The sequence below is a fragment of the Scaptodrosophila lebanonensis genome, unplaced genomic scaffold, assembly GCF_003285725.1.
Source record: "Scaptodrosophila lebanonensis strain 11010-0011.00,11010-0021.00 unplaced genomic scaffold, SlebRS2 tig00001415-arrow-pilon, whole genome shotgun sequence".
Lineage (NCBI taxonomy): Eukaryota > Metazoa > Arthropoda > Insecta > Diptera > Drosophilidae > Scaptodrosophila > Scaptodrosophila lebanonensis.
The window spans coordinates 8884512-8910542 of record NW_022060742.1 but is presented as its reverse complement, the minus strand read 5'-3'; the positions used below and the strand labels follow the sequence as shown (position 1 = coordinate 8910542).

Genomic DNA, 26031 nt, shown 5'->3' with positions numbered 1-26031 from the left:
GCTAGGGAAGGATTGAAACATACCGAACAGTAATCAATGAAAATGCAGTTTCTTCGACAATTTCCACTAAATCGACACTTGCTATCGGAGTAGCCTTCTAAAATTAAATTCAACTGCTGATTACACACTTCACTCTCTAAGTTCCATTAATAATAAACTTCTCCCTGCTTTTGATAAACATTTCTTTACAGCCTTTTCAATCCTAATATATTGTAGAATGTTTTTGCTGCTATTACTTTACAAAGTTTTAACTGCTAAAAATGTTTACATGCGTTTATAACAAAGTCTAGTATCATACGAACCTCCGGCGTACAAAATATTTTTTATTGGACATAAAAAAGGTTTATTACACAAATAATATTTTGTTTATTGTAAATTGTAAACTATTACTCCTAAAAGATATTAAAATGTTTACACACCCACCACCCACATCTAAATTACAGCCCTGGAGCCCTCATGATTTCCTCTTTATACATATGTATGTAATGTAACGGAATATTTCCAATGGCTATCGAACTTCCATTACTCCTCCTCGGGCTGCTTTCCGTACTTGTTCTAGCCACAGAAAATAAATATCTGAACATATATTTGTGTTGCCACAGCTTTTTTTTTAACTGTCCAAAAATTAAATTATTCTTATTTGCCAATTAGTGCGCAGTCAGCGACCAGCGAAAACAAAATGGTGTGTAAATAAAAATCATACTTATATCAAACCTAACCCACTTTTGTTAAAGCGCGAAGTCATCTCCATACAAATCGGCCAGTGTGGCATACAGATCGGTAATGCCTGTTGGGAACTATATTTATTAGAGCATGGCATCAATATGGACGGCACTCTGAAAACCAAAGAGGAGCTACTGGCCAGCGGCAGCAGCGCCAGTGCCGGACATGATACCTCGGCCAACGATTCGCGCACCTTTTTTAACGAAACGGGATCGGGAAAACAGGTGCCACGTTCTATTTTCGTCGATCTCGAGCCCTCCGTTATTGATGATTTGCACAATGGACCTATGCGGGACTTGTATCATCCGGAGCAAATGATTTCCGGCAAAGAGGATGCGGCTAATAATTATGCGCGTGGCCGCTATTCCATTGGCAAGGAGGTGATCGATAAAGTGACGTCACGCCTACAAAAAATATCCGAGCAATGCGACAGTCTCCAAGGCTTTCTCATATTTCACTCGCTGGGAGGAGGTACGGGATCTGGATTTACATCGCTGCTCGTTGAGGGCTTGTCTAATGAGTTTAGTAAAAAATGCAAACTAGACTTTGCTGTCTATCCCTCCCCAAAGGTGTCCACAGCCGTGGTGGAACCCTACAATGCATTACTAACCACACACTCAACCATCGAGCATTCGGACTGTGTCTTTATTGTGGATAACGAAGCTATCTATGACATCTGTAATAATAGTTTGGGTGTAGATAGGCCAGCGTACCTCAATCTAAATCGTTTGATTGCCCAGATTGTGAGCTCGACAACTGCCTCGTTGCGATTCAATGGTTCCATGAATGTGGACCTAAATGAGTTCCAAACGAACTTGGTTCCCTTTCCCCGCATTCACTTCCCGCTTGTGGCCTACGCTCCTCTAATGTCGGCCTCAAGAGCAGCGCATGAGCAGCATGGAATCGCTGCGCTAACCAACGCCTGCTTTGAATCGGCTAATATGATGGTCAAGTGTGATCCACGAGCTGGCAAATATATGGCCTGCTGTATGCTTTATAGAGGTGATGTTGTCCCTAAAGATGTGAATGCAGCGGTGTCGGCCATTAAGGCCAAGCGCCATATTCAGTTTGTGGACTGGTGTCCCACAGGTTTCAAGATCGGGATAAATTATGAGAAGCCCGCTTTCGTGCCGGATGGGGATTTGGCGCAGACTGCTCGTGCATGCTGTATGTTGTCCAATACGACGGCCATATCGGTTGCTTTCTCGAATCTAGCATACAAGTTCGACTTGATGTTCAAGAAGCGTGCCTTCGTCCACTGGTATGTGGGAGAAGGAATGGAGGAGGGTGAATTTACGGAGGCTCGTGATGATATTGCGGTCTTGGAACGGGACTACGAGGAAGTCGGATCGGATAACGTGGAAGATGATGGCGATGACATGGATGAGTACTAAGCGTAGAACGCTATTCAAATTGTAACAATGTTAATAAATGTAACATGAAAGTTGCAACTGATGTAGATTTAATGTTGGGATTTATTGGTAGATTAGTCAAAGGTCTTGCCTAGGGGGCTTAAAAGCTGATAGAAGGATTTTTGATATTTTCAGCAGAATAAATAATCAACTAATATGGTAATTTGTACATAGCAATAATACCTTCACTTAAAAATCAGCACCTGAATCGCAATATAACTCTATTTTTATACTATTAACGAAATAAATTAAAGAAGATTAGTTTATGACTTTTTACTTGAAAGCCAGAGCAGTTGCTATTATGGAGTCTTATTAAAACAAATATAGATATTTAAAGCTAAATAAAATTGTAATTTGATTAAGTCAGCAAGTTTAGTATCCCTTATAAATTTTCTGGACAATCTGAAAATTGTGCAGAACTTATTTATGTTGATATTTCTTTTAAAAAAATTAATTCACACTGCAACATTGTTTGTCGAAATCTTAATGCGTCAATTTTTTGTTCAAAAATGCTTGTAGTAATTAAAAATTTAATATTTAGTACTAAATCTTATGGAAACTTACTTTAATTATATTATTCCGCATAAATTATGATACATATAATTTATATTTCAATTGAAGTAAATTGTGTTTTTTCAAACCTGTGCAACGCGCCAAGGATTACGGCGTTGCCAGCTTGAGGATATATTAAAACACAGACCTGCCAGCTGGAACCGAGCGCCGGCGGCTCAGCTGTTCGTCTAAAGTGACGTCAACACGGGAAGTAAATCATGGCTGATCGATCCGAAATTGGCGTGCATCCACTAACCAGCGATCCCACAGCGGCCTGGAAGGAAATCAGTAAGACGCAGCGCGTCATCAAGATAACAACAAAGCCACCGACAACCACAGTGGCGCCAAATAAAGCCCGAGTGGTTTGTATGAGTGACACACACTCCCTGACTCCATACATTAAGTTCGATATACCCGATGGCGATATTTTCATCCATGCCGGTGACTTCACGAAGTGTGGTCAGTTGGAGGAGGTGGTGGAGTTCAACAATTGGATCGGACAACTGCCGCACGCCCACAAAATTGTTATAGCCGGCAATCATGAACTCAGCTTCGATCCCACATTCACGCATCCTTTCCAGAACAAAGGAAGTGCCGAACGGTTGGTTTAGCCGGCAGTGATAGTTGGAGCAATTCATACTAATCTTCATTTATATTTCAGAACAAAACACACGGGCATGTCCATATTGGATGATTTGCCCACACTGGGTAATGCCAAGGAGAACCTGGAGAAGGCAGTACAAACGCAAAATATACGCAAGGTGCTGACAAATTGCACATACATCGAGGACGAACTGCTGGAGTTGTGGGGAGTTCGCATTTATGGTTCGCCTTGGCAGCCAGAATTTTGCCGCTGGGCCTTCAATATACCACGCGGTCCGCAGTGCCTACAGAAATGGAATCAAATCCCGGCTGGCATCGATATTTTGGTCACGCATACGCCGCCAGTTGGACACGGCGATCTTTGCTGCTCTGGAGTACGCGCTGGCTGCGTGGAACTGCTCACCACAGTGCAGCAACGCGTGCGACCCAAATACCACGTTTTCGGACACGTACACGAAGGCTATGGAATAACGAGCGACGGGCGTGTTATTTATGTGAATGCGTCCACATGCGATATTAACTATCTGCCAAATAACGCGCCGATTGTTTTTGATATTACACTGCCGCCGGGCGTCAAAAAGGATTAATTGTATAACAAGCCATGAAAATCGCGATGTAACTTAAGCTTAGTTTAACAATCAGGGATTTTATTTGATGAGATTTTTAGTTCTACTCCAAAGGTATTTTAAGTTAGTTTTTAATTGAACATTATGCAGGTGCTCTTATATTATTATTATTTATTACCTTAAAACGAAAAAAGCTCAACAATTATAATGTAAAAAAAAATTCCCTTAATTAAAAACGACTCTTAAACTATTAAAGAAGTTACGAACCCATCGAACTAGAGTTCGAGTCTAGACAATTTTTTTGCACCCGCCACCCTCGTCTTAATTGCAGCTCTGTTGGCGACCGTCGCGACACTGCAATTAACGGAATATTTCCAATGGCTATCGAACTTTCTTTCACACATCGAGTTGCTTGCTGTAATTCGCGTGGCCGCAGAGAAAGATCTCTTAAAATAAATAAGTGCTGCGCTATTGGTTTTTAAACTGTGCAAAAATTAAATTATTCTTATTTGCCAATTAGCGCGCAGTCAGCGACCAGCGAAACAAAATGGTGTGTAAATGATTTTGATGTTTTATATCAACTCTAACTCACTCACGATCAATGTGCAACAATGGCGCTCGCTGTTTCTTTCTTTACAGCGCGAAGTCATCTCCATACAAATCGGCCAGTGTGGCATACAGATCGGTAATGCCTGTTGGGAACTATATTTATTAGAGCATGGCATCAATATGGACGGCACTCTGAAAACCAAAGAGGAGCTACTGGCCAGCGGCAGCAGCGCCAGTGCCGGGCATGATACCTCGGCCAACGATTCGCGCACCTTTTTTAACGAAACGGGATCAGGAAAACAGGTGCCACGTTCTGTTTTCGTCGATCTCGAGCCCTCCGTTATTGATGATTTGCGCAATGGACCTATGCGGGACTTGTATCATCCGGAGCAAATGATTTCCGGTAAAGAGGATGCGGCTAATAATTATGCGCGTGGCCGCTATTCCATTGGCAAGGAGGTGATCGATAAAGTGACGTCACGCCTACAAAAAATATCCGAGCAATGCGACAGTCTCCAAGGCTTTCTCATATTTCACTCCCTGGGAGGAGGTACAGGCTCTGGATTTACATCTCTGCTCGTTGAGCGTCTGTCGGGCGAATTCAGTAAAAAATGCAAACTAGACTTTGCTGTCTATCCGTCCCCAAAGGTGTCCACGGCCGTGGTGGAGCCATACAATGCATTACTGACCACACACTCAACCATCGAGCATTCGGACTGTGTCTTTATTGTGGATAACGAAGCTATCTATGACATCTGTAATAATAGCTTGGGTGTAGATAGGCCAGCGTATCTCAATCTAAATCGTTTGATTGCCCAGATTGTGAGCTCGACAACTGCCTCGTTGCGATTCAATGGTTCCATGAATGTGGACCTAAATGAGTTCCAAACGAACTTGGTTCCCTTTCCACGCATTCACTTCCCGCTTGTGGCCTACGCTCCTCTAATGTCGGCCTCAAGAGCTGCGCATGAGCAGCATGGAATCGCTGCACTAACCAACGCCTGCTTTGAATCGGCTAATATGATGGTCAAGTGTGATCCACGAGCTGGCCAATATATGGCCTGCTGTATGCTTTATAGAGGTGATGTTGTCCCTAAAGATGTGAATGCAGCGGTGTCGGCCATTAAGGCCAAGCGCCATATTCAGTTTGTGGACTGGTGTCCCACAGGTTTCAAGATCGGGATAAATTATGAGAAGCCCGCTTTCGTGCCGGATGGGGATTTGGCGCCGACTGCACGTGCATGCTGTATGTTGTCCAATACGACGGCAATATCGGTGGCTTTCTCGAATCTGGCATACAAGTTCGACTTGATGTTCAGGAAGCGCGCCTTCGTACACTGGTATGTGGGAGAAGGAATGGAGGAGGGTGAGTTTACGGAGGCTCGCGATGATATTGCGGTCTTGGAACGCGACTACGAAGAAGTCGGATCGGATAACGTGGAAGGTGATGGCGATGATATGGATGAGTTTTAAGCGTTGAACGTAATTCAAATTGTTGTATTGTAAATAAATTTTGAATGAAAAGTTGCAATTATCAAAGATTTATTGTTAATATTGGTTGGAATAAAATATGTCGAAATAGACATAAACGAACAAGCTACCACAGGGTCGAACTGAGAATCGAGATTGCTGGAAAATACTAGAACAGTATATACAAGTATAGCAACTATATTTCCCACCATCAGTAAGCATAGTTTAAGAAAATAAGCAATTTGTAATATTCAAGTTGGAAGTATTAAATATTTAAGAAAATATTTAGTACTTGATAATACTCGTAAATAGATAATTGATCTGAACAGATTTGCGGTAACCAACTAAAATACTTTTCAATTAAAAAATTTTGAGAGAGCAATCGCTTGTGCGTTAGCATATCCAATATTAGAAAGCCACATAATTGGTGCACAAATATAACTATAATTTAATAAATAATATTAAATGTGCTATTTTTTGTGAAAAAAACTATGATACTTGAAATCAAATGAAAAGAAGTCTTTCTTCCTAAGAATCAATTTATAAATTTAAAGCAGAAGTATGAAATGGCTGTAAATTCTACCTATTTTTATAAAGTTATTAATTAAATTAATCGAAACATTTATAAGAAATAAGCAGGTCTGTTCGCGTTTCTGAATTCGGTCAAATTATAAGCAATCAAAACATTTTTCAAATATCAAAAATGCATTGTTATTCGTTTTAAAACATGGCTAGTGAAACCAAATTAAAATTCCACCTTCAGTCAATGCTGAATTATTTGTATATTTTTCGCAATTAGCTGCATTTTTCAATTGCAGTTACCCAGATTTAAATTTCGTCATTAATTGTTTCAAAACTTCCTGTTTTTTAATCATATTATGCAAATCATTTAAGAAAATAAGCCTTCTTTAACGAAGAAAGGAAAGGGCACTGAAATGTATCAACCAAATATGTAAATTAAAGCAAATAAAACTCACTTTTTCTTTTTCAGTTTTCTTTGATTTTTTTTGTATTTTTGTTGATTTTTGTTCTTGTTTTTTTGTGTTGGTAGTTGATTTTTTTTCTTTTGAAACGCCTATGAACTATGATCTTTTCAATTGTGATTTTATTTTACTTAATTATACTAAAGTTTTGCTTTGAACTCGTTTATGTTTATGTTTTTGTTTTTCTTTCCTTCTTTTCATCAAAACTTATGACTATTATAGAATCATCAAAAAGTTGTTGCACAGTGTAAAATTACAATAAGTTTTTCATGTGTTGGTTTAGGTGTGTACAATATGTAATATGTATGTGTGTATTTTTTTCTATATATTTTGTTAAAAGCTAATCTTGTATTTTAATTAAATTTTAAATAATGCCCTCTAAGAGCAGCCAATGCTTAGATAATGTTTTTGTTTCTCAAATCAAATATGTATGTAATTGTTTGTTTTGTATACAAAAAGGCAATAATCTTTTAGTTTAGTTTACTTTAGTTTTCTTTACGCTATTTTAATATAATTACATAATGATGGTTCTCTCACTAAGAGCTTTTAATTACATAGTTAATAATAAAAAATATATAACGATGATGATGGCAAACATGCTTCAAATAGTTGATTTTGCATTTTTCATTTTTGTTTATGTATTTTGAAGGGTTGGGTACAATAGTTGCTTCTTTTCTTATTGGGCTGTTTGTTGTTGTTGTTGTTATGTTTGTTGTTGCTACTGGTGCCTAATATGGAACATTTGAGAAGAGATAGGATACACTTTCGCCATTGTGTGTTCGTCTAACAGCCTCAGCGAACATCATAGATACGTCAATGCACTGCAGAATGAAAGCAAATAAGTCCACATGTTAATAATATTTATTTATAAACAACGCAAAAAAAAACTCTGACACACCCTGTACCCATAGCAGCAGATAGTTTCCCTATTTTGATACAATTTAAGATTTTGGTGAGGCTACACCAAATACATTAGAAAATTTTAATCCGATCGTTCCAATGGTAAATATATTATAAAGCAGTAAATATATAGTAGTGAATCTTCGGAATACCTATACAAAACTCATAAATTCCAGACTTTTTAAGATGCTACTAATAATGATTTTGCACCAATCGGTCTCATGGTAGCAATATAAAAATTTTAGTCTATATATTATATGGTTTGAAATTAAATAGGAATAAGACAAGTCTGTATCAAACTTGTGTCTCCGTAGCTGTTAAAGTTTAAGAGTTATCGATGATCATACAGACAGACTCTTTCTTTCTCTTTCTAGCTGTTAAGTACCCCCTCCGGGTACAGGGAAATCAAAAAATTAAGTCTACTTACCTGTATCTTGGGGCAATCACGCATATGGCCATCCTGTGGTATAGTATTGGTCACAACGACTGCCTCAAAACAGGCGTTATTAATGCGCGAAATCGCCGGTCCCGAAAAAATGCCGTGCGTCAGTATGGCATAGACCTAATTATTAGGGAGTGACAATTTACTAAAGAAACTGCTCCCCCAAAACTTAGAATGTGTCCCAAGATAAATTTACCTTGGTGGCGCCAGCCTCCACCAAACGATCCGCAGCATGGACTATAGTACCACAGGTATCGGCCATGTCATCGACCAATATGGCAATCTTATCCTTAACGTCGCCCACCAACACCATGGAGGCTACCTCGTTCGCCTTCTTGCGCTCCTTATGGATCAGCGCAAATTCCACATTCAAACGATCCGCAATTGAGGTGACGCTGCAGACCAAACCATCCCGGGAACAGAAGAGATTTTAGAAAAGTACTTAGATACCAACCATTTGTAACACTTACCGCTTGGCACCACCAGCGTCTGGCGATACAATAATCGAGTTCTTCCACTCGGGAATGTTCTCTTTGATCCATTTCAGTACCGCTGGCTCGGCATAGAGATTATCAACAGGAATATCAAAGAATCCCTATATAAAGCGAAAATATTATACAGGCCATGCAATATGTATATATTAAATGATATTGAGTGGTTTTTCTTATGGACCAAGTTAAGGACGTTCCTATGACAACTATATAAAATAAACTTAATCTTATGTTCCTAGCTGTTATGATTTTTATGTTCTCGGCGATCATACAGTCGAACAGACAGACGGATGGTCAGATGGGAAATTCTAAATGTATTCGTTTCGTCAAGCTGATAAAAACCTTCAGCTTATCATCAGCGCCGAACGATATCGTGTGGAAGTGGAAGAAGGGAAATGGGACTTTTGGATAACAATGTATTCTTTTATTTATTTCAGATTCTCATTATTATCCATTTTTTTTAAAAGACTGACATTTTTTAAAGATTAAGTTTAATAAAGGTAAGTTGAAAAAGTAACATTTTACCACACTATTTTCTATTAATAACAATAACACAGTAGGCTTATCATCATCATTTTTCTGTCGAACTTTCAAATATCCGTCCATTAAGTCACATGTTCTACTTATAGATAAATTAGACCTTTTGGCATTTCCATTTTCCAAAAGTTGAAGCAAAGAAACATAAAAAATTGCACAAAAGTATATTCAAAATATTTAAATACCCAAAAAGAATAAAAACAATCAAACATGTCCCAGTGTCGCATCCTAAATGCCGAGGAGCTCAAGGAACTCGAAACTTTCCTGCAGGCACATCAAATCGAACTGAACAATCGCACGCGCCGCGAATTATCCAATGTGGTGCCGGTGGCGCAACTTTTTAAGAAAATCCACACCCGTCTTGTCGATCCACAGAACTATACTTCGCGCAACAGCACTTCGCTTAAGCTAGAGAACTGGGAGACGTTTAATCTGAAAGTGCTCCGAAAACTGGGTCTCATGCTATCGCGTCAGATGCTGGAATTGTTGGCCCAGGGGGCCAATGGAGCGATTGAGCCCTTGCTCTATGATCTAATGCGTTCGGAACGTACTATGGGGTTCAAGACACGTAGCGCTTCACGTGCGCTATCGCTGAAAACTCCTCGTGCTAAATCGAATTCAACGCCCCGTACACGTCTATTACCTCCCACAACTTCCGCGCCCATACTGCCCGTCGCTGCCCCCACTCCAAAAATGTATGACGAAGTCGAAGTACTGGTCGTAGAACTGGACCAGCTAGTGGACGGGGAGATGCAGAAGGTGCCGCAGAGGGTGGTAAAATACGATCAATACGCGAACGTGTTGCGTGAATGCGCCGAAAAAGATAACTATATAGGCTCTATTACCCAAAAGTCCCTCTACTTGGAGAGTATTATTAAGGTAAAGGAGGAACGAATCAGTGAGCTTATGGATCAGCTGGGCAAATTGTCTGTAAGCATATTGTCCAATAGGCATTCGCTTGACAACGATCAGACGGACAGCGAAAACATCAAGAATAAAGTTTCCAGTGTTGGACAGCGCGAGGAGGAGATGCAGAAAAAGGAACCCCAAGAGCACGAGCTAAAGCCGAGCATAACATTCACCGTGTTGTAGACGTCCCTTTCTTCTTAGAGCAACCAATTAAATTGGTGAGTTCCAGCAGACAATTAATTGTCTTATGCTACTAGACAGGCATATTGTCTTAACCTCTTAAATTAATTACTTTTCTATTTATATTTTATTGCAGTAAACGAATAACCCCCCCAAAGAACAATCGACCAATGCTGTAACTTGTTGCTGTGACTTGTTTTACTTTCCTAGCCCTATATCCAAAATATCCATATTTTCGGCCCTGTTTAACCAAATAAAACCAAATTTGTGCGTAATATCATTCAACTGAAAATCTTATCACTGCTAATAGGAATAGTAAGCGCATGGCTCGTCCACTAATTACTTTTTTACTATACCTAAAGATATATAAATATGGGTATTAATTCTTACCTGAATCTGTGAGGCATGTAGGTCCATGGTTATAATGTGATCCGCACCGGCCACTGATAGCATATTTGCGACCAATTTCGCCGAGATGGGCGCGCGACTCTGTGCATGGGCCAGCGGAGAGAAACGAGAGGGAGTTAAAAATTAGCGCATTCGGTATACAACAAAAAATTTAATTTAATACTTAAAGCTAGGCCAGTTGATATTGTGAGTAAACCATAAATCGAAGAAATAATAAGGCATTAAAAAATTACATAAAGGTGGTAACAATCCAATATCAAAGACAACAAATTATTAAGACAATGTACAGTTTCGATGATGATCGGCAAAAGAGACAAGACGACCAATGGAGAGCCCGATGGGTGTGCACACATTAATGACAGACACATATACTATATAGATACATGGACAGATTGACAGATAAATAGTAGGTATAATAGTGTAATTATAATAGAGTGTACAAGAACAGGAAAAGTGTTTCAAAAAAAATTTGTTTAGTACGATAAAAGTGCAAAGAAAAGTAAAGAGTTTGTTTGGCGTTCTCACAATTCCTTTGGCTGACCGACGAATTTATGGCTGACCGAGAGATATGGAACTGAAGAAAGTTGGGGGAACCAGAAAAAGTAAAAAGATACAAAAACCAAGCAACGCATGCAAAGGGTAAATAGTTTTCAGAGAATTTTTGTTCTATTAAAGGAAATCTTTTGTTTTTCGCAATAATAATTATAATAAGAAAATCTGTATAAAAACGAAACAAACGCAAACTCAAAGCAAACTTGTCAAAAAAAATATTTACAAAAATGTTTGTTTTAAGCATTTTTTGTTGTTGTTTGTTGGTTTTTTATAATTATTTTGTTCGAGGCACTCTAAAAATAAGTGACCCCGCACGTACTGCCTAGGCACTACGCTGACTACTCACAGTATATTGCTTGGCTGAAAACTCCTAGAGAAATAAAGATTTCGTTTTGGTTTTTTGTTTTTTGAGATATATTTGGTATTGTATTTTTGTCGTAAAAAAGAAAAGAAAAAGAAGAAACGAAAAGTTCAGAGAAATGTTTGTAAATTGTAGAAGAAAAATAAAATAAATCAAATATACGAGATAATTTCGCAAATTAAAAGTAGAAATTCGTGTCTGAGGCGGGAAAACATTGGTGCTGGGGAGAAGGGAGGAGATGGAAGAAAAATAACACAGTGGGTTATTGTAGTGTTCATTGAATGCAAAAATCAAATATATATTGTGAAGGTTTTGTAGGAGAGTTGCTGGAAATAACGGTTTGCTTCCTTCAAGCGAGTAGGTTAAAGCGCGTGGACCTTGAAGATTGAACAACTATGTACTATATATTTCAAAATATGTTAAGCTTAAGATTGATTTCTAAACAATAAAGATATATAGTGTTTGTAGAACATGTTTGGATTTGAAACTAAGTTGGTTTTAAAAAAAAAGTCCTACTACATTAAGTAATAACGCTATCTTCGGCATGCCGAAGGCTCTATAAATTTGAAACTAATAGTAAGTCGGGTTAAAAATGTCTACAGTAGTTATAGACCAGTCGACCAGCATGCTAATTTATTTAATTTTTTTTATTTTTTTTTTTATATATACATACAAATGTATGTACATTGTGACCAATTCTATCGTAGTTAAGAAGACTCATTTATTTTTCTTTCGTTTCTATATACAAGTATAGGTTTTTTTCAAGCATTATCTAAAAAAGTAATAAGATATTTTTGGAACCATATAATATAAAGACATTATAAAGATACATTTATTAATCAAAATATTTTTGTATTTAAAAGTTACATTTATTTGGTTCAGTGATAGTTTTTATTAAGCAAAATCTAAATGGGGTAATTTAAAAAATAATTGAGTAAAAAAATTGGAAGATTATTATTATTATTCACCGTAATATTTATGTTTAATAAAAAACATAATTGAATATTCAAATAATAATTGGTTTCCATTTATAAATACATATAAGTACTTGTAGTTCAAATAGATTTTTAGATATGAGCAAAGTTTGGTTCACATAAAATCTGTGAGAGACTATTTATTCCCAGCTGGAGATTACAAATAACAGGTTTAGGTTGACGCCCTTAACTGAACGTGAGATCTGTTACAAAAATATTTCGAGAACCTTTTGCAGATAGATAAAGTTTTGATGTCTGATATGGAGTCTTACATCAAGTCTGATATGCCTTTTTATGTTTCAGATTAGTTTTATAGTATATAAGAAGATAACAACAGATTGGCAAAATCCCCATACCGTTACAGATAGCTTAGAATTTTTGATGAGAGAAGTTTATATACGAGTCGTGGAAAAAATCACAAAACCACTCACGTTCAATGACATCTGAGAGGAAAAATATTGATTTTTTCAGGGTCCCAGATGACTGACTTTGGCGTCAATAAACGCATTTTGCGTCCAACGTAATGCACTTTATAGATTACAGCAAGCGAACTCAAGCCAAATCACTTGTAATCATTGACGAATGCAAAATATTTTTGCAAATTTTCATGCAAATTGTAATAAACACGAACCCCAAAGTTCAAGAGAACATCAACAGACAGTTGACAACAAGACGCGAATGACGTCAAATAAAATGCATATAATGGGTTATCATCAATGAAAAATAAATACAATATATATGTATGTTCAATAAATAATAAATAGAAATTAAAATCGTCAAAAGTTTTGTAGACATGATTTTTTGGTTGCCAAGCTTATCATAACGACCATTTATCAGCTGTAATACGAAGTCAATCAGATGGAAACGAGTAGAGCTTCAAAGTCGTGCCAGCTCGACTCTTGAATACCCTACACCCACCCTTTTCACCTCTACAGCCTTTCAATTAAAATAAACTACAGATTAGTGAGGTATTATCGAAAACCAATAAGGACCAATTTGGCTTTTGATATCAAAGTAAACCGATAAGTTTTTACTACTATGACTGATTTTTGCACCTGCGGTTGGTCCTATATTAAATAGTGTTCCGATTATAATGAAATTTTATAAAGCACTATATAAAACTTATAGCTTGTAAGTAAACTTGATGTGTATATAAATAAGACAAGTCTATATATTAATTATAGTATACCTAGCTGTTATGGTTCAAAAGTTCTCGATGATCATACAGTCAAACAGACGGACATACGAACGGACTGACATGTCTCTATCGACTCGGCTCGTCATGCCAACATGCATATAGATATTCCTAACATGAGGTCTGCCACGCTTCTATTACTCACAATTAGCGCTTAGACTTTCTAATATACTCTTTCACTCTTCAGGTGCAGAGTATACAAATTTGGTGCACAGGTGGTGAAGTGAAAAAGTGCAGGGGTGCGACATTTTCATCAACAGCAGCAACACCAACAAGAACACAATAAACACAGGCTAGTTTTAAAAACACGAAACGTGGACGACAACATTTTATAAATAATATACTTGTTGATATTAATAATAATGTTAATAAATTATTTATATAGTATATTATACAGATACGAGTATAATTTGTTGCAATGAAGCGCCGCCGAAAACAGCACCACAAAATAATAAATACAAGAACGACAAGAACAAATAAAATGTGGAAAATTTTGCTTTACCAATTGTTAGGATTTTACTATAGTTTGAATTATTGCCAAAACAAAAATCATTATTCATTTCAATATCTTTTGATTGCGTATGTGGTGGTCAGTTGTTCGGTGATTTGTCAGTGTTTTTTTTTCCTTCTTCTTTCTTTCAGTTAGTTAGGCATGCAGTACATGTATTAAACATAAATAGTACATATTAACTTATATATAGTATGTATGTGTATAATAGATTTCTGTTAGCCAATTGGAAATTATACCGAAAATTTTGTCAGACAACCCGTTAAAGAATTGGACGAAAGCTGAAGTTCATGTTCATTGTGGATGAGAGAGCTTGAATGAGTTTTTGCACACAACTTTACTTTATTTCTTCAGACATGTACGTAAAATTGCTTTTGGAAAACAAAATAAATATATATTAATTTTTCTGTAGTTGTTTTTTTTCTTGTTGGAAACGAAACCATTTTAAGATGATGTTTAATAGGGTGAGGAGACAGTTATAGTTGAAAAAAGAATTAAATACCCTAAATTTCCAATCGTTGTTTTTCTTGGCAAGTATCTTGCTCTCGTCTTTATCCTCACTGCCCGACAACTAGAGGTATGGGAAAAGAGTTCGAAATCGTTGTGGAGAAACAGAGAGAAAGCGAAGAGAGTGGAGAGATGGTGGCGACGCAGTTTTATTTAAAAAAAGATCATACCAAAAAGTAGATAAATTAGCGGCAGAAACAAACGTAATTATTTAAATAATATGATTATAATTCTAATGTATTATAAATATATAATATCTATACACAAAATTGTCCACATTTTCTTGTATACTTTCTACTTTTTTTTTATCAAACTCTACAGCTTAGAGCTTTGCTTCCTTGCAACTGCATTGAACGAAAAAAAAAAAAACAATCCAAGAACTTAACTCTTAATTACAAAATGCAATAACACACACGCACACAGGGAGAATGCGGTATAGATAGAGAGAAAAAGAACTATTGGTAGATATATAAGTATAAGTATAAAGAGGAATAGTGGTTTGGTTATTCATTTAAGACTATTATGGGTATAAACGAACTAGTTACACTGCACACTATTTTGCAGTTCAAGCACAAAAAACAAAATATAAAAAATATAGAATCGCAACAGTTTTCACTGTTTGTTGCGTATTTGGGTGTGTGGGTGTGTGTATGTGTGATTTTTGTATTTTATCGAATTAACAATTAAAACGCTTCTTTTTCGCATTTATCATCATCATCATTATCATAATTATTTTTCTTTGCACGTGCAATGTGTTCTGTGGAAGGAGGCTCGAAGGAAAGGAAACCATTAAATGAAGCAGACCTACCTTATCTTTTTTGTCTTGGCGGGCATAGGGAAAGCAAGGAATCACAGCTGTAACGCGAGAGGCAGACGCTATTTTGCATGCATTTATCATAATCAGTAACTCCATTAAATTATCATTGATCTCCCCGGAGCCAGACTGCACAATGTAAACATCTTCGCCACGCACAGACTCGCCGATTTCGACGCTGAAATTGTAGAACATATGTATGTGAGAAATGGAAATTGTTTTAACAAATTAAAGAACAAACAATAAACAACAATATGCCAATGGAAATAGTATACTACTTATAACCCTAACAGATAGTTAGGGAGCTGTTTAGACATCTCTGGTTGTCCAAAACATACATATAGCATCGATTAACTGTTTGATTTGCTGCTTTCAATTACAGGGTATTGTATAATATTTCAAATAAACAAAATAAATACGAGCACGATTTACACTTTCATTCTGTGAGCAAATGTGGGCGTCACATCTTAAATTTTAGCGCTTAAAGCTTACAACAATATAAAGAAAACCTAACATTTTAGAGTTAGTATTTTATATTCAGCTAATACTTGGAAGTGAAGCATTTTCAACACTCTTATTTAAAAACAATAATGTTCAATTCAAACATTTTAAACTTTAAAAAAATCATTTTGTTTTTTGATTATGCCTTTTCTTATTTCAAAACTAATCGTAGGACAGACTTGTTGGCACCGCAAATTGATTTTCTAAACTGAAGAATCGTCTGCCCTTTTGGTCTTTTTAAGTTCACTTTTTAATACCTCTCTGCACAATCTTTTTTTTGGTACTATTGAACTAAGCCCAATTTTCTTACCTAATCTCAATCGAACTCTTTCTTTTCTTTACTAAAAGCAACTCCCAAAGGAATAACTGAGTGCAAGGGCTATGAGTTGGAGCATAGATAAGCGGACTCTCTAATAATCTTTCCCCATTGGGTCAGAGACTATAAGAATCCGTTCCTAGTTTGTTGATAGGTTTGTTTACTATTTTGTTGTTAGTTAATTTAATTTCTAAGAACGTCTCTGACTACTTTGTTCTCTTAATGGCAGTTTAGCAGGCTACGTTATTAGATGGCTTTCTTAATTAATGAGTTTTCTTTTGCACTGTTTAAATTTTCTAAAAACGTGTCGTTAGTTATAAATAAAATTATGCAAAAAAAAATCAATACAATCGTACAATAATTGAAAAAAAAAAAAAACGCTGGCCAAGAGCAACGTCACGGCCCACGGAGCGTATGCGCAATATTTGCAACACAGCTGAGTCGCCTGACGCGCGTTTATTGTTGTGTTTATGTTTTGATTTCGTTTTGGGCGTCAAAAGCTCGACTGTTTCTCATGTCAGGGTGTTCGGGTTAATATTACTATTGTTCTTGTCCATCGAAGGTTAATCAAATTACACCGCCCCTACTCAATGGCAGCAATCGATTGCAGACAATACCAAAAACAAAAACAACTTTCATAATGCACACTGAATGGCTGACTAGCAGAAAATGTAAACAAAATCGCTGGCAGTATGGGCAATTATATCAGTAATTAATATTATCATAAACATAATTATCAAACTACTTATTTGTACTGTTTCACAGTGCCAACCAACCTGATAACATATTGATATATTTGCAGACAATACCAAAAACAATAACAACTATAACAATGCACATTGAATGGCTGACTAACAGAAAATGTAAGCGAAGTTTCTTGCATGGGAAGTTCTTCTATGGGTAATTCTTGTATATCAGTAATTAATATTATCTTAATACATAACATAATTATCAAACTTCTTATTTATACCGGTTGACAGTGCCAATCAACCCGATAATATATTGAAATATTTGTGGATGTGTGTCAGTAGCACAAATGAATAATCTGCACCTTATCAACATTTTAAAACGGCCCCTCAAATGTGTTCGATTTGTGCAAAATCAGATCTAAATTGCTTTTTATTACGCATACGACATGTTGCACCACAATAAACCATTTATTTCATCAGGCGGATGCGGCCACAACCAATGTGGCATGAAATTAATGCATTTTTGAAGAGGTTTTACTAAATGAAAACACGGCGGCAAAAGAAATTTGAAAGAAATGTGAATAAAAAAACACTTTCGCTGTCTCTGACATTGCTAACATGCCACAAATGTGGGCTGAAGGGGACGAAAAGGGTGAGGTTATGGGTGGGGTATGGGCTGCATGCCAAAAATAACGCTCGCGTTGTCCGCCCCAGAGCGTAACAGCAGCTGTTGGGTTGGCTGGTCGGGTAAAAACACCGGCATTTTGATCATCGAGCCAGAAATCGAAGCATTTCATTTCTTTTGTGTTTTAATACTCTACATTTTAAATGAAAGGATACAATGGCATTTGGCCTTCGAATCCTTGTTTCGTTATAGACTCTCTAAGCGATTTTGCACGATTGATCTTATATCTTAAAGCGAATCTATATCTTGAAATAAATTTAAGAAATATATGCATATACTTGAGGGAAATGTGTCAGTACTGGTGATACAATCCAGAGCGGTGCTTAAACAAAGGAGTAGATTCTAGAAAAAGTTTGAAACTAGCTCCGCATTCATATTAGAGTATCACATTAAAGTATTATATCACATAACATTAATTAATGCGAGCAGTCAATAAATATTAATCAATGAAGGGTCTCTAAGCCTCACAAAGGGCAGGTATAGTGTATTCAAGCGACAGGCTGGCACAAACATAACGTTATGCTCGTTTATTATTATTATTTTTATGGCCGTGCTGTGTTCTTTTTGGCAGATCACAACGTGTGTTGGTGTATGTGTGTGTGTTTGATAATGTAAACTAAAAACACATACTCATTGTACGCCCAATCGCTTGACGTCGGTATTATCAGCCAATACACACCGTACATATATACTCCTGCTCTACATATGTTTTTGTCGGTATGTGTTTGTACGGAGCTTAAGAAGCATTTAATTCCACTTAAAGCTGTTATCTCACAACACTTGGGAAACGTCATTATAATCGTTTTCGTTTTTTCTTTTTGTTTAACAAATGCCTTCCTCGCAGGACCTTTAACCACTCGACCTTTCGGGCATCTATCGATTATGCTTTTGATTGCAAATTTCATAGAATCGCTTGCGTGTTTTGCGTACTAAATCCCCCTCCTAGCAATAAGTTCTTACTTCCGTTTGCCGTCTGATATTTTGAAATATTGAAAAATTGCATTTCACATTACTTCCCTTTTCCTTAACTTTTTTCCCTGTCGTGCGCAAGGTCATTCGTGACAGTGTCTAAGGTTAGAAATTTTGTGTGCAGTCATAAAATATCAGCCAGATTATGGGGCTATCGACAGAGTGAAAAAATTTCTTCAGATTAGCCTTTACGATTGCAAAATTTATGGCTTAATTGGTTCACGTGTTCAGCAACACACAAAATTAAAGTGAAAGAACTGAGGGGCAAAAACCAATTTAGACTTATTAAGCAATTAAAATAGATTTTTAAATCGATTATATTGCGAGTCGATAATAAAATAGAGTTGAAATACAAGTAATTAAATGGAAATGAGAAAGCTAAGAATTCAAATAGTTTGACGAGTAAATTGACATTATTCCACCCATTTTTGTTTATCCATCCACCCAACTATGTTTGATCAATACAAAATTTGTGGTTCCGACAGTTTTAAGTATAAAGAGCTGTCAAGTTTTGAAAATAACAAAATTGTTAAAATTGTTTTAAAAGTTTAAACCGTTTAAAAACAACGGTGTATCTACCTTTTTGCAGACCAATCACAACATGTTTGTTTAAACAAACAACAGATAACAACAGTTTATTATAAAAAACGAAAACTTGTAAATCTATAAACAAGTACATTTTGCAATTTCTGTTTAATATTCTGAAATATTCAAATTTCTTTGAATGCTTTATATTAAACTCCCCATGTAAATCAATAAATCCATAACTATGTGTAGTTGATAAATTACAAAAAAAAAAAAAAAACAAAAACGAATGAACCGAAGCAGGAAAAGCCCGGGCTCAGTTTTATTAAGATTTTAATACGAATTGATTACGAACAGAATCCAGGAATTTTAGAATTAATTTCACTTTTTAACAAAGACCGGCTTAATATTATATTATGAAGTTATAAGTAATAGCTACAGACATACTCATATGTCATAAGTTGTGCGTATTAACAAATATTTACGAAATGCTTCGAAATTTGTAAATTGCGTTTAAAATATTTTAGCACGACAGTGAAAATTATTAATGATGTCATCTTGAACATATCTATTGCCATTCAAGATTGATCACGCGACAAGACTCTATATGTTACAACAACCACTCACAAACATTTTATTGGCTGTGCTCAAGGCTTAATAATATAACAAATTTCTATGCTATCAGTATCAGTGGAAAGTGCCCCAATCAAGTCGAAGTGGAAAGGCCACGGCTCATGACAATAACAACAACCGCAACTATAGCAATTACATCAAGCTGACAACGTAACTGTGAATGCTGTTGTGATTGTGTTAGTTATACTCACGCTACACTACGACTCGCTCTCACGAGAACAAACCAGAAAAAATTACAACAACAGCCACAATGCCGACAAGTACGCCAAAAACACCAACAACCAATCCATTGTTGTTGCTTCTTCTGTGCTCTTTGGCGTACACGTGGGGTTATAGCACAGTTCATAGTCGGTCTGCCTCGCTGCCAAAGGTACGGTTAGACTCAAAATTTATTTGCTTAAAATTCTTTAGCTACGATCAAAAACAGAAACATATGATTTTGTTCTTATGCTTTACTAGATTAAAATAAAATAAAATTAAATATATATAGAAATATATAAATATAAATATATATAGAATGCGCAACTTTAAACATTCATTTACCAAAAACTAAATTCATTTTATGTTAAGTATTTCATAAGTTCGGTTTTGACACGGTCTCTAATTGTATGGAACTTTATTCGAGCCAGCTCGTAGTCAAGCTAAAAGCTAATACACATATACATACATATATGATTCAGTAATATTAGGTATTATGGTTATGTGAAAGAATGATTTATATATTTGTTTTTATTCTTTTTGTGTTGTTTTTTTTTTTTCTAAAACGCGCAAATCGGTTAAAAATAACGTTCAGATACGTAACGCGGTATTTTCACTAAATTGACGTGTCTGACCGTAGCTTAACTGACACTGCAGTTGAGCGCGAGAACATGGAACAGCAAACAAGAGAGAATGTTCTTTGTTTGTATGTAGTGGCTCTGATAAAGTGAGCGCCAAAAACATGTGGGGGCGGCGTCGACGTCGACGTCGCAGTCGCTGTCGGCTGACACTGTCAACGTGTGCATGTGTGTGTGTGGCCTGAGTGCGAGGCAAAAACGTGACAATGCCGTGTTGTGGTTCGGTTTGTTGGTTGCCGCTGTGTTGTGTCTGCTGCCGGGCAGGACCTTTGCGTGTATGCGTGAGCATAACAAAACACAGTGGGAAGCACACACAGCCAAACATGTACATAAAGAGACAGCAAGGTAGCGGCACGAGTCATGCCAAAAAGCTTAGCGCGCATTATAACCTATATTTCTTGTCTTTTTGCTTTATTTGTATGTAGACACGTTAGTTTGTATGTATGTGGCATGCTTTGTTGCTAATTTCCTTTGTATACTTAAGGTTTGTTTAATTTTATTAATATTCTTGTATACTGATAAGCGCGTCGGCACAGACATTGCAAAAAACTGCGTATTTTTATTATTATTTGTTGCTGTGTTGTTGTTGCTTTTCGAGCGCGCAGCAGCAGAAGCAGCTGACTTTGTCTTTATATTTTTGTGTGTATGTGTGGACGTAGGAAAAAAGAGAGTGTGAGAGAGGGTTGGCAAGAGCAAAAATGTAGCTAATAGAAATACAAATGGACATACATTTGCTAATTTAATTAAAAATAAAAACTAATTTTTTTTGTATAGATTTTTCCCTCTTTGTTGTTATTCTTTTTATGCTTTTTTTCAGCTGCTACAGCTGCTGACAACGACGGCAAATTGCACGCGACATTGGCGGTGTTGCCAGAGCGTATTGGCTGTGGCTGTGTGAATGTGTGTTGAACACATACATACCTACATACATATGTGTATGCATGTGTATGCCAACAAACACGGCGGCGGTGTACAGTCCACTTGTTAAATCAATAAAAAAAAAGGCAAGAATAAAAGCGAACAAAAAATAATGAAATCGCGGAGGGCGCACAATAAAACACCATCAAGTAAAGCTACAAAAATTATATGTACCGAATGAGCGAAAAAAAATGTTTGTAAAATAGACGGAAATTGACGCGGAAAGCAAGCAACAAATAAAACGCATGGCATGCCACAACGGCAACCTTCAGCGAATGTCAAGGCTTTGATTGGCAGGCATGCGGACGAACCGCCAAACCACCGAACCACCGAATAACCGTTCTCTGCTGATAGACAGGCGCCGCTTGCACATGGCAACATTTTTTTTAGTATTCTAGACACATTTCGGTTTTTTTTATTTTGCAACATTTGTTGCTTTCCATTTCGCAGGACTTTTCGCTTGTCACACAAATTTTCACTATTCTCACTTTTTTGGCATATTGTTTAAATAATCCGTGAATCATTGTAGCTTTGCAGGAACTTTGCTGGTCTTAGGTACTCACCATGTTTCCAAATTGCTGAATTTCTTGGTCACCACCTTGCCCAAATCGATGCCCAGCCGATCGACAATACGCTGCGCCAAATCCGGATGCGAGGTGCCCGAAAACACTTTAATGTTTGGCATTCTGGAGTGTATTAAATTTAGACAACCAGCCTGTTTCTCCAAATTGTCTCGGATCAAACTTCTAGCGCGTATCGGATTAGCAGAGCGTACTGGCATCACACAATCTACGAGTACAAGTTTTTATTATAAAATTTTTTTGCCAAGCGTCGATGTCGAAGCTAACGTCGGCAGCGACGACATCATATATTCGCCTGTGTGTGTGTATTAATGAGTGTAAGAGAGAGCGCCACATGTAAACGGCAGCAAGCAGCAACAGCTTTGGCGCTCTCTCACACTCATGCGCGCCAATATTCATTCATACAATTCCCTATCGCAGTCGACGCTAGCAGCGCAAAAAGCTTGTGAGTATTCTTGAGTGTGTTAGTATGTGTGCGCGGCAAAGCCACCCCAAGCAGCCACCATGTGATTTTTTAACGCATGGGAGACCGGTGTAACCAGATTGTTTGTTGGTTGTCCAGGAAGAAATTTGATTAATTAACGATTTCCAAATTGCTTTGAAGATTCCAGTTTTGAAAAGTAAATATAAACCTAAACTCATAATAATAAAGTCTATTAAAAATACATTACTTTAAAAATAAATTATAGATAACAGCAATATCCTGCAATTTTAAATACAATAAAATATCCTTACTACCCACATCAAGTCTGGCAACACTGCAATGCACTCGCAAAAAAAGCTTTTACAATTTGTGGAATGATAAAGGCTTTTGTGCTGAGCACATTTATAGGATAGCTTTTACCACAGCTGATGAAAAAAAAAACAGCTGTCCGCTTGTTTGAGGGTTGAAATGCAACTGTCGCACTAAAATGGCCATGAAATTGTGCATTTGCAAACACACTCAATACACATACGCACAAACACACACACACACACACACAGCTGTAGGATCTATGCAATTCCGCAGAATATCCGCTCAAATATCTACACACCATTATTTTCCGAAAGTTCAGTGCATTTTTTATCTGGCATGCTGTGTACAAATAGTGATTCAATGTATTATTCCTGTATTTAATGCGTACACACTCAACACTTGTTAGTGACTAACGGTAATGCACGACTAAAACGGTTTGTTGTGGCAAAGAGAGTCGGTCTAAAAACGACGTCGACCAGACAAAAACAAAAAATGTTTATTACACAGACACATATATTTAAATGATTTATTTCATGTATTAAAGCGCAGTTGATTAGCAACCTTTAAGGCGGACTAACAATAACGGCGGCGAGAGACGCGACGACGACAGTATTCGAACGCGTCGCGGCTGCGAGTGAGAAATACAAACTGAGCGCGTACAACATGGCGTATGCGTTCATCTCACATACGCAGAGTAGACGGCACACACACACATGCACGCACGAGTAGGAAAGAATTTTGTGTGACGCTTCCACAAGCTTTTGCCACAAACTACCCCGCACTCTTTCGCACAGCTGACAGCTGTTGCAGAGAGGGTTGCAAATGCAACAAAAGGTAATTAATAAGCGAACATTTAAAAACATCCAAATAAACAACATGTGTAACGTTAAATAGTTGAAATGAGGCAGACGAATTATAAAAAAAAAACAGGATAATTTTTGAAAGACAAGTAAATAAAAATGGTAATAAAATAAAAACAAATGTAATCGATCTCAATTACAAGGAACATTTTTGTTTAGTTTAAATATACATTTTAGAAATCACAATTCTTGCCTTTTCATACACATGCTTAGATATTTGGACGTGCTCAAAATCCATATGCCCTTATGAACTATTTTTGCTTTTAAACAAGGGGCTCGTCTGGCGCGACGCAAAACCACAAATAAGTGTAATATGTATGAATGTACATACACAATTGCGTATTTAAGCAAATAATTCTGTGAGCTGTCAGAGCAAGTAAGCAAACAAACAAGAAAAAGGCTTTAGTCAGACACGCAAATAACTTTGCACAGAAATTTAAATAAAATGTCACTGCAAATAAAACTAATATGAATTCTATACTAAAACATGGTTTTCTGCGAGGACAACCTTTATTGGAATTTACTATTTAAAGCCTAATGTGCATGTCTGACCGTACCTTAATGTGGGCATTAAAAATGTGTAGAATTTTCGGCGTTTTCTAAATTTAAATGAACCTCAACTAAACGAAGGCCAGAACACGCAGTTGCTGTTGTTTTGGCGTTTAAAGGAATACGGGATAAGCGGCCCAATTGGAAAATGGATGCTGCTGACGCATTTGTTGACGCAAATAGCGGCATTACTGCAATGGAAAACAATTCGTGAGGCGAACCACGTGCACGCTATGAGCGATAGCACGTTTTTCTACAGCACACAATAAATAAAGAGGCACACACACAAAAACACTGGCAATGATAAGAGCATAACTTACTTGAAACATGTGCAGAGGCAAAGATGTCGCGAAAACCTTTAAGTAGCCAATACGAGAATAATTAAATTGTTTTAAAGTGCAACTGTAATGGTATGTATATCTTTGCTGAATATAAACTTTTATGTATGTATGTATACAACACGCACCGAATTTAACTTGTGCAGCCGCTAGTCACAAAATGCAAAAGCTAAATGATGACGCGTCATTGCTGCCGTCGCCTCGAAGTCATGAAGTTTGGGTGGGAGCGGAGCGGAGCGCAAAAGAGCTGGAGAGCGGTGGCAGACAGTGTTGCCAATGAAGCTATTTTCCCGCCAATGCTGAACTATTTCGAAAGTCGATTACGAAAGGCAAGTTTGAAGGTAAGTAACAAAAAACATCGCAAAAAAAATATAACTGATTCCTTTTCTGGTATTATTACTATATCTGCATATATAGAGCAAGGTTGTTTTAATCAATACTGTCTTGAAAAAGGTGTTTACTTAAATAGATACTGCCCTAAGCTGCAACATTTGAAAGCGTATAGAAATTTGTAATAATAATTAAAAAGTTCTTTAGGAAAGCCGAAGCTAATTGAAGCAGGATTCTCTTACACCAGTGATATACAGTGGCTCACAGCTTATTCGACCCAGTCCATAGTACAATTTTTAAATGAGTATAACTTTTAAACGAAAAGAGATATCAACAAAATATTATTATTTATTAAATAATATTTAAACTTATGAATAATGACTTCATTTTTTATTTATTTTTACCTATTTTATTAAAAAAAAAAAAAAAAACAAGAACAAAAAATTCATATTCAATGTCACAGTTTATTCGACCGACCTTAAAAAATGTTGACGAAAAACAAAATTAAGGAACAACTTCGATGTTTTATTACTTAGTATGACTTCCCTGTTGGTCAATAACTACTTTAAGCCATTTAGGCATCGAAAACTTGGTTTTTTTTACCAGCATTACCTTTTAATACGGGCAGCTTGTTTCGACTGCTGATCTAGCTTTTGCGGACACTCAAAAACTGGCACCACTGATGGGAGACAGAAAAGAGAGAAAGAGAGAGAGCGTAAGTTGAAGCACAACAACGCCATTAAAGTTTTTGGTGACTAGGCGAGGGGACAGCGGGGCTAAGATTGTGGCACAGACAGCATGCTGAGGCAGCACATGCCCAGAAAACAAAAGTTAAGACTTAGTTTCTAGAACCAAAATCAAAACGCTTGACCAAAAAAACATCAATAAGATGTTTACCGTTTATTAAAACTAAGTAGCATTAAATAAGC

General features: G+C 36.8%; 4 protein-coding genes across 9 annotated transcripts; 3 read left to right on the top strand and 1 right to left on the bottom strand.

The window, feature by feature from the left end:
* Nucleotides 1-538: 538 nt before the first annotated feature.
* Nucleotides 539-2174, top strand: LOC115632950 (tubulin alpha-4 chain-like). Its single transcript, XM_030530246.1, has 2 exons — nucleotides 539-682; nucleotides 735-2174. The coding sequence occupies exons 1-2, from the start codon at nucleotides 680-682 to the stop codon at nucleotides 2115-2117; spliced, it is 1386 nt and encodes a 461-aa protein (XP_030386106.1). The 5' UTR covers nucleotides 539-679; the 3' UTR covers nucleotides 2118-2174.
* On the top strand, nucleotides 548-5944 carry LOC115632948 (tubulin alpha-4 chain). Of its 2 annotated transcripts, none has more exons than XM_030530245.1 (2): nucleotides 548-682; nucleotides 4496-5944. In XM_030530245.1, the coding sequence occupies exons 1-2, from the start codon at nucleotides 680-682 to the stop codon at nucleotides 5876-5878; spliced, it is 1386 nt and encodes a 461-aa protein (XP_030386105.1). In that variant the 5' UTR covers nucleotides 548-679; the 3' UTR covers nucleotides 5879-5944. The 2 variants fall into 2 exon arrangements, with proteins under 2 accessions (XP_030386105.1, XP_030386104.1); XM_030530244.1 differs by lacking the exon at nucleotides 548-682 and adding an exon at nucleotides 4269-4406.
* LOC115632951 (UPF0046 protein C25E10.12) lies at nucleotides 2898-4219 on the top strand. The gene is made up of 2 exons (XM_030530247.1): nucleotides 2898-3288; nucleotides 3349-4219. Exons 1-2 carry the CDS (start codon nucleotides 2906-2908, stop codon nucleotides 3875-3877), a joined length of 912 nt encoding a protein of 303 aa, XP_030386107.1. The 5' UTR covers nucleotides 2898-2905; the 3' UTR covers nucleotides 3878-4219.
* Nucleotides 5945-6958: 1014 nt separating the features above from the next.
* Nucleotides 6959-24866, bottom strand: LOC115633089 (ribose-phosphate pyrophosphokinase 2). Of its 5 annotated transcripts, none has more exons than XM_030530469.1 (9): nucleotides 24755-24866; nucleotides 22272-22497; nucleotides 15631-15814; nucleotides 14818-14886; nucleotides 10708-10806; nucleotides 8671-8795; nucleotides 8397-8595; nucleotides 8186-8320; nucleotides 6959-7679 (listed from the first exon to the last, which is right to left on the bottom strand). In XM_030530469.1, exons 2-9 carry the CDS (start codon nucleotides 22487-22489, stop codon nucleotides 7587-7589), a joined length of 1122 nt encoding a protein of 373 aa, XP_030386329.1. In that variant the 5' UTR covers nucleotides 22490-22497; nucleotides 24755-24866; the 3' UTR covers nucleotides 6959-7586. The 5 variants fall into 5 exon arrangements, with proteins under 5 accessions (XP_030386329.1, XP_030386327.1, XP_030386328.1 ...); XM_030530467.1 differs by lacking the exon at nucleotides 24755-24866 and adding an exon at nucleotides 23324-23378; XM_030530468.1 differs by lacking the exons at nucleotides 14818-14886; nucleotides 24755-24866 and adding exons at nucleotides 11624-11647; nucleotides 23324-23378.
* Nucleotides 24867-26031: the final 1165 nt, after the last annotated feature.